Genomic DNA, 14,327 nt, shown 5'->3' on the forward strand with positions numbered 1-14,327 from the left:
GTTAAAGAGATTATTCGTCTATCCACTCTACCTCTGTTAAAGTTATTATTCGTCTAATAACCACTCTACCTCTGTTAAAGTTATTATTCGTCTAGCCACTCTACCTTTGTTGAAGAGATTATTCGTCTAGTTACTCTACCTCTGTTAAAGAGATTATTCGTCTAGCCACTCTACCTCTGTTAAAGTTATTATTCGTCTAATAGCCACTCTAACTCTGTTAAAGTGATTATTCGTCTAGCCACTCTACCTCTGTTAAAGTGATTATTCGTCTAGCTACTCTACCTCTGTTAAGGGGATTGTTCGTCTAGCTACTCTACCTCTGTTATAGGGATTGTTTGTCTAACAATTCTACTTCTGTTAAAGGAATTGGTTGTTTAACTATTCTACCTCTGTTAAGAGATTATTCGTCTAAAAATTTCTACCTCTATTAAAGGGATTGTTTGTCAAACTATCTGTTTTCCTATCTAACTCTATAAACATCTAACTATCTCTTCACTTATCTACCTGTATATTTATCTAAACATCTGTTCACTTATCTACCCCTATATGTCTATCTAACTATATTTCTACTTACCTGCCTATATATCTACTTATCTACCTATATATGTACTTAACTACCTATATATCTACTTATCTACCTATATATATATGCAACTATCTATCTACTTATCTACCTATATATCTACATATCTACCTATATATGTACTTAACTACCTATCTATCTACTTATCTACCTATATATCTACTTATCTACCTATATATGTACTTAACTACCTATATATCTACTTATCTACCTATATATATATATGCAACTATCTATCTACTTATCTACCTATATATCTACTTATCTACCTATATATCTATGCAACTATCTATCGATGTATCTACCTATATATCTATCCAACTATCTATCTATTTATCTACCAATATATCTATCCAACAATCTATCCATTTATCTACCTATATATCAATCTATCTATCTATCTATTTATCTACCTATATATCTATCCAACTATCTATCTATTTATGTACCTATATATTTATCTAACTATCTATCTATTTATCTACCTATATATCTATCCAACTATCTATCTATTTATCTACCTATATATCTATGCAACTATCTACCTATATATCTATCCAACTATCTATCTATTTATCTACCTATATATCTATCTAACTATCTATCTATTTATCTACCTATATATATGTCCAACTATCTATCTATTTATCAACCTATATATCTATCCAACTATCTATATATTTATCTACCTATATATCTATCTAACTATCTATCTACTTCAACTGTCATATTTATCCATCCTTGAAAAGTTTTCGTAAAAGAATTTTCAGGATTCCCCCTGTCTCATGCATCTTTACACTGTCTGTTTATCAGGCCTTGTTGTCTGTGTTGTTCGTGTGTCTGTTACTACTTTGATATATGCATGTTCGTTATGTCTGTTAACTGTTCGTTTCTCTTGTTTTGATCTCATTTGTGTTCTCATTTGTAACACATTTGTAACACATTTGTAACACATTTGTAACACATTTGTTCTCATTTGTAACACATTTGTAACACATTTGTAACACATTTGTAACACATTTGTAACACATTTGTAACACATTTGTAACACATTTGTAACACATTTGTAACACATTTGTAACACATTTGTTCTCATTTGTAACACATTTGTTCTCATTTGTAACACATTTGTCACACAATTTTTCTTAATTTTATCTGTGTTTTTTTTAGGTTGTTTTATATATATATATATAGCACAAACAGACTTTATCATTTAGAATTTGCTTTGCATGGACTTCTGTCTTTCTTTTCATTTCTTTAATAATTGAAAAATCGACCTGTAGCTAGGGGGCAGGTGCTTTGCAAAAATCCAAAATATTCTAAATTAGCTTGAAATAAAAATGCAGTGTACATCTATACCTTGGCTCGTATACCTTTATTTTTAAAAAGAGGGCGGGGCACACATATGTCTATTAAATATTATAAATTTTTGATTAAGCTGTGAACTTGTGTCTGTGATGAAACAATGGGATATTTTATTTTATTCAAGTTGTTGTCTAAAAGTACAATTCTTAATTCTTTTTCTTTCCTTCATCTTGAGAATTGTTTTCTAGACTACTAGAAGCTAAATTATACCAGGATTATACCGATGGACCGTGAAGGGGGTAAAGGGGGGTGGGGGTTGGGAGCAAACAAACATGAAAGGAATTAATTGACCCAAAACCTAGAAAAACAAGAATGATTTTCAATTCATAATTTTCAATTAAACATCCACATTATTCTTCAATTCATCATACCTCCACATTTTTACTTTGTACCTTAAACAAATTAGGTCAATCAGAAAAATAAACCATGTAATTAAATTTACATAATGCAATATTACTAACCGTTTGACTTAAAGTGCAGGTTACTTGATTTATTACATATTTGATCGTTTAATTGATTGATTGATTGCCTTGTTGATGATTAGTCTGCGATCCGTCTGATCTGGATCTAACCTTCTGCCTTGGCTTCCAACTATCCCGATCAAGATCTCTTAAAGCGTCCAGATCCAAGCTGCTGATCTTGATGTCTCCAAGCTTTGGAGTTGATCGGACATCAGCTGATCTCCAGTCACCTGCTTCGATGTCAGCTGTTGAAGTGTCAGCTGCGTTATTTCTGTGAACAGTTGCTGTTTCTTTGCCTGGCAAAAACGCAGACAATAAATTAGTTTGTTCCAGCAAAAAAACCAGGAACGCATTCTATGGAGGGGGGGGGGGGTAAAGGTTTGGCCCCAGGAAAACGTGACAATTATGATTTAGCCATACAAAATATGGCAATTGTTATCAAAAATAATCCTTTTCTGAGGTTTATACGCCTGTAGATTCCGTGATTCATAAATAGTCTGTGTTCCTTTGATAAGTTTAGAATCGGCTGGTCTTCCAGAAGAACACGTGGTATGATCACAACTGCTGTTTTCACAACAACAGCTACTGCTGTTAGAACAGGAGATCTCACTCAAGCGTTCAACTTGAACCTTAAGTGAACACTCAGTATCTTGAAATAACAAGATTAAATCTGTTTTTAACTAAAATCTGTTTTCAGATGTTTAAAATATTTTTGTAAAACTCAAAGTTTATTTTAATGTTATAACGTTAAAAATAATTAGTTTTCAACTAAAATCTACTTTTTAAACCATGGTAATGAGAATAATGTTCTTGAAAGTTATGTTGTTAAATTGTAAACTTTCATTTGTCGTTTATTTTTATTATAAAAAAAACTTTATATAAAAAGAGTCGAGTTCTAAACCAATAGTTATTAATGTTTGATATTTCTCGTCCAATCGTTAATTATATTCAATCCTTTCCTAAATATTCTAATCGTTTCTCAAGAAGATCTGCTGTTCTACTTCCATCCGTACCATTCTTGGTTTTCCTTTGAATATCTAGTCCGCCATGTTGGATTCGCCCTGGACCCAGGTGATTGTTCTGAAGCTTGGGGCTCAATTCTTTTCCCAGATCCCGTCTGTTACAGTGTACAATATTAGTTAATAGTAAAATATACTCCAAGCCAGAACTTTAACAAAATGTACCGTAGTTTCTTCCGGGAGGAATGTAAACAAACTAATACTGTGTTTTGCATACATTTCTCCCAGAAGCTGCAGTACATTTAACTTTGTTAATTGATTATATTATATTTCCACAGAGTAGAGTTATCTCAAGCCTGTATATATGTAATATGTAATATTTATAAAGACAGGTACAAGTTGACCTTCCAGTTTGCTGTACTGTCCAGCTAGAAAATGAAACACAATACCCAATAATAATAAATATTAGTTTGAAAACTATTTATAAAGACGTATTTGACTCCTCGCATTCCGCTGTCCATTTTTAACTCGGTAAAAAATGTTGAAACATTAAAACTGAGCAGATTTCTTGCCTTGTGGGGAATAGGGAACAAAACAATTTATTTCCTATTCTATTTCAGACTAATTTAGCAAATAAGGGGGTGGGGGTTGAAATTGCCCCCCCCCTCCCCATCTTAAGATCCAAGTAATAATTTTGGTCATTTTCTGTAGGACTGAAGAGGATATAAAATATATCGAAATTAATTTCCAAACCCGAGTTTTTCTACCTGTGAGAGTAAACCCTTTTTTTGCCAGTTTGGACAATTTACAATAATAATATAATAAAAATAATAATATGATTAATAATATGATTTATATTTTTAACAAAATCATGGATTCAAAGAAAAAATGTAATAATGAATATTTGCCTGATTTTGTTGCTCGAATTACTTAACAGCTTCTCGTTTCGGGATTGCCTAGAGATTGAAAATTAAAAGATTATGATAGATATTAATACTAATTTTTTATAAACCCTTGGATAAAATTTATCTTAATAATAATCTCGGTGCATTAATCTATTTCTAAATGAAATTAATCAAAATGCTTTAGTTATCTTAGTCTAGTGTTGAGTAACTTTTCATAAGAAATTTTTTCTTAATTCATTCGATTTAATTGGGCAGCGACATGTTATCTTTAAAACTAGCAAAGTACGTTTTAGCGATTTATCCCCAAAATGGGGCATCAGGGTTTGGTTTGTTTTTAAATATTTAGAATTGTTTTATTTTTAAAAAGCTCTATTATAATCTGAGATGCTTATTATTTTCTAAAACGTTTTACTCTGATATAACATAGTATATTTAATAAGCAATTTATAGAGCTGTCTGTAGAGCATACAATCTGAAAATTAAATCATCCTCAAGATTCTTGTTTAATGTTTAAATGTTTAAAGACAAAGCCTCCAAAAAATGATGCTTAGTTGTAATGCCTATAGTTCCAAATATTCAATATTTAAAATAAGCTAATTTTAAAACTGATCATTATTTTAAACAACTACAATACAGAATAGGACACATAAAACTGTGAAAAAGACTAGACTAAAGTTATAATTTTCAATAGTTCAATAAACCTGCAACACACCAATAAACACAAGCTACTTGTAAAAACCAATTTCTTAACCCTATTCCCGCTGGGGGGGGGGGGTCAATTTGCCCCCCCCCTGTAGTTTTTTTTTTTACATAACTCAAAAAGTATTGGTCTGAGGCTGTTGAAATTTTCTGACTTTTCTTACATACCCATAGCCCTCCCTTTAGGCCTAAAACAGGGCTTTAATACTAACTGCCTGAGTCCTCAGGCACACTGCCTGAATGACTGCTTTTTCCTGTAACAAACTAAATCTTTGTTTTGACCCACTTTCACTTGTCAGATTTTGATAAAATTTAGCTTTTTGGAAAGCTTTTGACAAAAGGAAACAAATTGCACAAGTTTTGCGAAAAAAAAATTGCAAATTTTTTTCAAACAACCTGTCAAAGGAAATTTGCACATTTTTAGTTTTTCTTGATTAAAAATCATGTTATTTAAAATTTTGCAAAAATTTTTGCATATTTGAAATGGCATGGTCAAGGGCTTTTCAAAAATGTATAATTTTTCATTTTTTTGACAAATTTTTTTTGGCACACATTTTTACTATATAACTGGATTTTGCGATAAAAAATTCAATTTTTACAAATTTGCAAATTTTTTTGCAGATTCTAAAAGTAGTGCACAAGAGCTTTCTAATGATGTATCATTTGTCATTTTTGGACATCAAACATGGGATTTAGAGGGGGGGGTCAAATTGACCCCCCCCCCAGCGTATCCTGGTTTTCAAGTACCCCAGCAGAGATAGGGTTAAGAACAACATCAAATATATATATTAAATTAAATATTCATCTTTCTATACCCTAGTTTTATGAGTCCCACTGTACCTGGAGGAGGAAGTTAAAGCTGTTGTACTACCAGACTGTTGGGTTCCGCCATAAGCCCACAGTCTTACCATAAAATTCATGATTATTATATCTTAAAGGGACGCCAAATTCTGCCGTTGATTAAAGGAATTGTCTTCTTAATCTTTTATTTAAAGGTTTTGTCATCTAACCATTTTTTCAAGGTTTTGTAATCTTAGTTTTTTTCAACCTTTTTGTCATCTCAGCCATTTATTCAAAGGTTTTGTCATCTTAGCCTTTTTTTCAAAGGTTTTTTGTCATCTTAGCCTTTTTTATCGGTTATATCATCTTAGTCTTTTATTCAAAGTTTTGTCATCTTAGCTTGTATTCAAAGGTTTCGTCATCTTCGCCTTTTTTCAACAGTTATGTAATCTTAGCCTTTTATTCAAAGGTTTTTTATCATCTTAGCCTTTTTTCAGAGGTTTTTTGTCATCTTCGCCTTTTATTCAAAGGTTTTTTGTCATCTTCGCCTTTTATTCAAAGGTTTCGTCATCTTCGCCTTTTTTCAACAGTTATGTAATCTTAGCCTTTTATTCAAAGGTTTTTTATCATCTTAGCCTTTTTTCAGAGGTTTTTTGTCATCTTCGCCTTTTATTCAAAGGTTTTTTGTCATCTTCGCCTTTTATTCAAATGTTTCGTCATCTTAGCCTTTTTTCAACGGTTATGTTATCTTTGCTTTTTAATTAACAGTTTTTTATCTTAATATTTTAATTAACGGTTATGTCATCTTAATATTTTAATTAACGGTTATGTCATCTTAATATTTTAATTAACGGTTATGTCATCTTAATATTTTAATTAACGGTTATGTCATCTTAATATTTTAATTAACGGTTATGTCATCTTAATATTTTAATTAACGGTTATGTCATCTTAATATTTTAATTAACGGTTATGTCATCTTAATATTTTAATTAACGGTTATGTCATCTTAATATTTTAATTAACGGTTATGTCATCTTAATATTTTAATTAACGGTTATGTCATCTTAACCTCTTCATAAAAAAGGATTATCAACTTTGCCATTTGATTAAATAGATTAACAATTTTAATATCAAAATATTTTTTGTAATAATTCTAATTCTTTTGAATCGCCATTTCATTAAAATTTTAAGACACATGTTATTAATTATACAAAATAACAGTACAGTATATAAATAATCTTAATTTTATTTACCGGAACATTTTTATTTCTATTAATGCTGACTATGCTAGTAAACTAATAAAAAAATAATATTTTTACCTTGCTTTCCCCGCCACCCGTCCACACCCAAACACACGCCGGAACCTTTCACGGAATCTAAACATGGAAACATAGGATAATAGTTAATATTTAGCTTAATTATGCAGTCAATTCATAATAATCAAGATAGAACATTTCTTGGTATAAGCCACGTGTAAAGTTAATCCTTGTGTACCTGGAGTACGTAGTATTCCTGGTGTATCTAGAGTACATAGTGTGCCTAGTGTACGTGGAGTGCATAGTGTGCCTAGTGAACCTGGAGTACCTAGTGTTCCTGGTGTACCTGGTTTACTTAGAATACCTAGTGCACCAGCAGTACCTAATGTGCCTGCAGTACCTGGAGTACCTAGTGTTCCTGCAGTACCTGGAGTACCTAGTGTACCTGCAGTACCTGGAGTACCTAGTGTTCCTGCAGTACCTGGAGTACATAGTGTTCCTGCAGTACCTGGAGTACCTATTGTACCTGCAGTACCTGGAGTACATAGTGTTCCTGCAGTACCTGGAGTACCTAGTGTACCTGCAGTACCTGGAGTACCTAGTGCCTGCAGTACCTGGAGTACATAGTGTTCCTGCAGTACCTGGAGTACCTATTGTACCTGCAGTACCTGGAGTACATAGTGTTCCTGCAGTACCTGGAGTACCTATTGTACCTGCAGTACCTGGAGTACCTAGCGTTCCTGCAATACATGGAGTACCTAGTGTACCTGCAGTACCTAGTGTTCCTGCAGTACATGGAGTACCTAGTGTTCCTGCTGTACCTGGAGAACCTAGTGTTCCTGCTGTACCTGGAGTACCTAGTGTACCTGCTGTACCTGGAGAACCTAGTGTTCCTGCTGTACCTGGAGAACCTAGTGTTCTTGCTGTACCTGGAGAACCTAGTGTTCTTGCTGTACCTGGAGAACCTAGTGTTCCTGCTGTACCTGGAGAACCTAGTGTTCTTGCTTGTACCTGGATGACATGGTGTTGTAAAGGATCAGATTGATGGCTGAATTGATGTAGAACATCAACCTGGAGTACCTAGTGTACCTGCAGTACCTGGAGTACCTAGTGTTCCTGCTGTACCTGCAGTACCTAGTGGTCTTGCTGTACCTGGAGTACCTAGTGTTCTTGCTGTACCTGGAGTACCTAGTGTTCTTGCTGTACCTGGAGTACCTAGTGTTCCTGCTGTACCTGGATGACATGGTGTTGTACAGGATCGGATTGATTGCTGAGTTGATGTAGAACATCAACCTGGAGAAGTAGAGAAGGTTGAAGTACACCTCACTGTCTATACATCGACCAGACGTTTTTCCAGTGATCATTAAAGAAAATAAAAAAATGGTAATTAAGAGTCTTAATTAGCTGTTTGCAATTGATTACCAATTAATCACTCAGTACCTATTAAGTATGTAAAAGAAAAGCAAGAAAAGAATGATTTTAAATATTTTCTTATTCTAATAATTAAAAACGAGTCTGATGGTATTCCTATAACATCGAATACTTCGACAGGAGAAACTACAATCCACATGGTTAAAACCTAAAATCAAATTAGAGTTAATAATCCCGCCTATTGTGGTTTTGTAATGATATATAATACTTTATAATCCTACTTAGTCTAATACTCTAATAGATTCTTACTTTAGTTTAAATCTAAAACCTTTATGTTTATCCCTTGATTATATTAGAGTGAATGCAAAAAATTAAGTATGAAACAGGATACGAAATGTACTTTTAAAGTACAAAAATATTTGGTCATCTCATATTTTTCTAGAATATTGGGTATTTAGAGAGGCTCTAATCTCATTGCAATTAGACTTTCATTTAATTATCAAAAAAAAATTTTAATGTACAAAATGTTTAATGCTATGTAACCCCAAATGTTGATACAGAAACTGTCATCTGTTTTGAGATCTGTGTCTTTAATTACAACAGAATATTTAAGATTTGTTATCAAGGACTTTTTACTTTTTACTGTTTAATCAAAATCGATATTCAAGTTTTAAACTGTATCAGTATTCACCAACCACAAACATTAACTATTCATTTAGCAAATTAATGGTTTTTTTTTGTTCATAAATGAAGAATTTCACCCTTCCCCCCTCCCCCGTCTTCAGGGGTTAATTAAAAGACTGAATTTTATAGGATTTGATGAACAGTGCGGAGTAGTTGATCTGCGCAAACTATGTAAAATCATTTCTCTTGGAACTGAGCCGGTTCGCAAGATAATTGGTTCAACTATAACCACGTAGTTCAACTCTCTTTTATCTCTGTCCATTAAAGGAGTTGAGTCTTTGTTACAAACTAACTCTGCTTTTCTAATCCATATATTATTGAAACCCAATGCTGTAGACCTTGATATTTCAAACTATGATTAATTTTATATCAAATAATTTAAGTTTGAAATATCAAAAATTTACGCCATCAGGTTGCAAAGATATATGGATTAGAAAGCTTAATTCCTTTAGTCCCAACTTCGTCTGAACAAAACAATTAAATATGGCGCAGGTGTTTTGAATTAACTTATTGATTATGGCTACTGACCCGTGAGCCACAGCCAAAAATTGAGTTTCGTGAATAAATCTCAGTTTACAAATTTTGATAAAATAAAAATTTCTAAAAAATGTGGCGAATGAATAGCATCATTAAACAGTTTCTCCTCTAACCTTGAATGGCAGCAGGCAAGCAAAGAAGAATGTAACAACTGTTCCAAGCATAAGAACGATCTGCTTCCTGCCTCGTGTTAGAGCTGCTCGTTCTGCTGCTTTCATGTCTTTCTCAGCAGAACTAGAACCTAAACCAGATTAATCGGAATATTCGGAAAAATCGCTGTATCGATTAGGAAAATGGGAACCATTTTTTAAGGAGATTTTTTGTCCCCAGAACAAGGGAGGGTAGGCAACCTCCCCAGGACAGCTTCCGAACCTCATTTTACCGTCCCCATAGCTGGGCTTCTGAACCTCCCACAACCAGTCTTCCGGGAATGATCTTCCATTTATAATCGTCAATTTCTACTTAAAACGGGACTAATTCGATAATTTAACATTTGCAAAATATGTTTTTTTTTACAATCAAAGATCGGGCTGGAAAAACGAAAACTTTTGCCTTCCCTTCCTCACTAAACATCATCGAGTTGTTACGATCAAATCTCGGAATTGTTCTATTGCGAAATTTTGGTGTTGTAGGGTTTTTTATTGAACTACCAGGAGATGTAATCTGGCAGCACATTAATCCTTCCACGCATAGTGAGAAGAGGGCTGACAAGAAATGATTTCGATGATGTAGAAACCATTGTCAAAATGACAAAATACAATTATCTTTTAAAACATTTTTATTTCCATTGATGCCATCCATCATCATCCTTGGCCAATTTTTTTAGAAGAATAAATATTGAAATGTTTAATTAGAAATTATTAGACATATGGGAATTGGCCAGCATAATAGAAATTAACACTCAACTAGCAATTTTTTAGAAGAATAAATATTGAAATGGTTAATTAGAAATTATTAGACATATGGGAATTGGCAAGCATAATAGCAATTAACACTCAACAAACATTCAAACGTGTTCTAAACGATTCACTTAACTCTACTTAATCAAAATAAAATGTGGACAAATTAAATAGGAATTAACAAATTTTGATAATCGTTGATATTATTCTTCAGCTAAAATTACTTTACATTGGCATCCCTATCAGTATTACTTCCAACCTACCCATATGTTTATTTGGAGGACCCTTCGCTGTCAGTTTTCTAGCAATAGTAGTATACAAGATCAGTAATATTACCAGGGGAAACCAGAAGAATAAACTGAAAGTAAAAATGTTTATAAGATTTTGTTCTCCAAAATGTTGGAAATCCGCAACTAAACAAAATTAAAATATCTTATTTCAGTATATTTTGTCGTGCTTTTTTTCTTTTTCTTCGTTAATTTATTCATTTTGAAACCTGATAATTGTCATGAAGTAAACTTTAGTCCAGGGAGCATCAACATCAGTTGTACAGGTCGGAGGGGTTGATGTATTGTAGGTTGCCATTGCTAGTACTAAATATACAATTATAGTTGATAATATTGTATATATTGGAGGAGTTGATGTATTGTAGGTTGCCATTGCTAGAACTAAATATACAATTATAGTTGATAATATTGTATATATTGGAGGAGTTGATGTATTGTAGGTTGCCATTGCTAGTTTACTAAATATACAATTATAGTTGATAATATTGTATATATTGGAGGAGTTGATGTATTGTAGGTTGCCATTGCTAGTTTACTAAATATACAATTATAGTTGATAATATTGTATATATTGGAGGAGTTAATGTATTGTAGGTTGCCATTGCTAGTACTAAATATACAATTATAGTTGATAATATTATTGGATGGAAAGTACTTAAACTACCTAGAGAGGTGAGTAGGATGTAAAGTACTACCTGGAATAGTGAGTAGGGTGTAAAGTACTACCTGGAGAAGTGAGTAGGATGTAAAGTACTACCTGGAGAAATGAGTAGGATGTAAAGTACTACCTGGAGAAGTGAGTAGGATGTAAAGTACTACCAGGAGAAGTAAGTAGGATGTAAAGTATTACCTGGAGAAGTAAGTAAGATGTAAAGCACTACCTGGAGAAGTAAGTAGGATGTAAATTACTACCTGGAGAAGTGAGTAGGGTGTAAAGTACTACCTGGAGAAATGAGTAGGATATAAAGTACTACCTGGAGAAGTGAGTAGGATGTAAAGTACTACCTGGAGAAATGAGTAGGATATAAAGTACTACCCGGAGAAGTGAGTAGGATGTAAAGTACTACCTGGAGAAGTGAGTAGGATGTAAAGTACTACCTGGAGAAATGAGTAGGATATAAAGTACTACCCGGAGAAGTGAGTAGGATGTAAAGTACTACCTGGAGAAATGAGTAGGATGTAAAGTACTACCTGGAGAAATGAGTAGGATGTAAAGTACTACCTGGAGAAATGAGTAGGATATAAAGTTCTACCTGGAGAAGTGAGTAGGATGTAAAGTACTACCTGGAGAAGTGAGTAGGATGTAAAGCACTACCTGGAGAAGTAAGTAGGATGTAAATTAATACCTGGAGAAATGAGTAGGATGGAAAGCACTACCTGGAGAAGTGAGTAGGATGGAAAGGATCCAGGATACAAGACAGACTAAACCTGCTTTACTTTTTGTCCAGATCATCCCAGCTTGCAATGGTAAACAGATAGCATAGTACCTATATTTACAAATTATAATAATGAGTTCTATTAAAATATCAATTAAATGCTTCATTAAACAAAATACATTTTTTATAAATTTTGTAATATTTCTAATTAAATTTGCAGAAATAGAACTTAATAAAGTACGTCCATCTTTTTTTAAACCTTACAAAAATTCTATTGCATATAAAATATATTTACCTTTCTACCGTAATTGCGAGTATAGTTAGGACTGATGTATGGGATACAACCAGTTCGATAAATGGAACTAAAAATAAACTCACATATTATATTTTTTCCTTTCTCTTTTGGCCCACCCCTACCCTTCCCTACCTTTCTTACACTTTATTTAGACAGAAAGTGGCTGAATTTCATGAATTTGAGTTATGTCTCTGAACTGACTACCGCCGATTCAACTACAATTGACGTCGTTGAACCGTTTCTAGACCTAGCTCAAATTTATCAAATCCAGACCCAGATTAAAGAAACATGGTTGAACCGTTTCTAGATTTAGCTCAAATTTATCAAATCCAGTCACAGATAAAACAAACATGGTTGAACCGTTTCTAGACCTAGCTCAAATTGATCAAATCCAGACCCAGATTAAAGAAACATGGTTGAACCGTTTCTAGACCTAACTCAAATTGGTCAAATCCAGTCCCAGATAAAACAAACATGGTTGAACAGTTTCTAGACCTAGCTCAAATTTATCAAATCCAGACCCAGATTAAAGAAACATGGTTGAACCATTTCTAGATTTGGCTCAAATTTATCAAATCCAAACCCAGATTAAAGATACATGGTTGAACCGTTTCTAGACCTAGCTCAAATTGATCAAATCCAGACCCAGATAAAACAAACATGGTTGAACTGTTTCTAGACCTAGCTCAAATTTATCAAATCCAGACACAGATTAAAGAAACATGGTTGAACCGTTTCTAGATTTAGCTCAAATTTATCAAATCCAGTCCCAGATAAAACAAACATGGTTGAACCGTTTCTAGACCTAGCTCAAATTTTTCAAATCCAGACCCAGATTAAAGAAACATGGTTGAACCATTTCTAGATCTAGCTCAAATTTATCAAATCCAGTCCCAGATAAAACAAACATGGTTGAACCGTTTCTAAACCTAGCTCAAATTGATCAAATCCAGACCCAGATTAAAGAAACATTGTTGAACCGTTTCTAGACCTAGTTCAAATTGATCAAATCCAAACCCAGAGTAAAGAAACATGGTTGAACCGTTTCTAGACATAGCTCAAATTGATCAAATCCAGACCCAGATTAAGTGAGAATGATGAATTTTTGTGTGAAAATAGAAAATTGAAAATGTTTATCTATAAATAGAAAGCATATTTAATGGATATTTAGAGTTATTTACAGGAATGTTTTTCACTGAATTCCCTAGTCAGTTAAATATGCATAAATCAATACTTTCAAAGATAGCTAATTTAAACGCTTTGTTTTGTGGAAACTTTTCTGAGAATTAGTTGGAAAAAATGTCCCCGACATAGTCCCGGAATTTGGGGACACAAAGACAAAATAAATCAAGTAATATTGGAGATTATTATCTTTAAAGTGATGCAATGCATATACGAATATTTTGAATAATGGAATTCATGAGTCAAATATCAAAGTTTGAAATAACAAAGGTTTCCACCATCAGCCTGCAACGATTTTGATATTAGAAAATTTGAGTTTGTGGAAAAGACTCAATTACTCTATGACACATTAAAAAAAATACTAAAAATTCTCAAGATAAAAAGATTGCAAAAATATTTTTAAAACAGACAAAAACTTAGGAAATTAAGTTTTTGATTTCAGAGGTAAAAAGTAATACAAAATCCACTTTACTATGATTGTTTATCTTAAATACGATTTATATTTATTATCAGTGGTTTGTTTTAGACTCAACATCTGTAAAAACAAATATGTTTTAAATATGAACTGAAAGAGTTCCATTTTGTGGCAGTATTTTTTCAAAAGTGTAGATATATATTTGTGATGTTTTCCTAAATGACACATCGCCTTCCCCATCAACCAGATATCCTAGAAAAGAAGGATACA

At 32.9% G+C, this 14,327-nt stretch overlaps 1 protein-coding gene across 1 annotated transcript in view; it reads right to left on the minus strand.

The window, feature by feature from the left end:
* Positions 1-14,327, minus strand: part of LOC111711367 (neuromedin-U receptor 1) — a 58,134-nt gene that overhangs the window by 2,073 nt on the left and 41,734 nt on the right. Inside the window, exons 8-21 of the mRNA XM_023485707.1 lie at positions 14,273-14,309; positions 12,461-12,527; positions 12,167-12,276; positions 10,999-11,095; positions 10,766-10,860; positions 9,717-9,844; positions 8,539-8,590; positions 8,245-8,341; positions 7,075-7,131; positions 5,813-5,875; positions 4,277-4,324; positions 3,369-3,526; positions 2,915-3,058; positions 2,478-2,705 (exon numbers count right to left, since the gene is read on the minus strand). Of these exons, the coding sequence (XP_023341475.1) occupies positions 2,478-2,705; positions 2,915-3,058; positions 3,369-3,526; positions 4,277-4,324; positions 5,813-5,875; positions 7,075-7,131; positions 8,245-8,341; positions 8,539-8,590; positions 9,717-9,844; positions 10,766-10,860; positions 10,999-11,095; positions 12,167-12,276; positions 12,461-12,527; positions 14,273-14,309 (1,381 nt within the window). The remainder of the gene's footprint in view (positions 1-2,477; positions 2,706-2,914; positions 3,059-3,368; positions 3,527-4,276; positions 4,325-5,812; positions 5,876-7,074; positions 7,132-8,244; positions 8,342-8,538; positions 8,591-9,716; positions 9,845-10,765; positions 10,861-10,998; positions 11,096-12,166; positions 12,277-12,460; positions 12,528-14,272; positions 14,310-14,327) is intronic.

Source organism: Eurytemora carolleeae, unplaced genomic scaffold (genome assembly GCF_000591075.1).
Source record: "Eurytemora carolleeae unplaced genomic scaffold, Eaff_2.0 scaffold1157, whole genome shotgun sequence".
Classification (NCBI taxonomy): Eukaryota; Metazoa; Arthropoda; class Copepoda; order Calanoida; family Temoridae; genus Eurytemora; species Eurytemora carolleeae.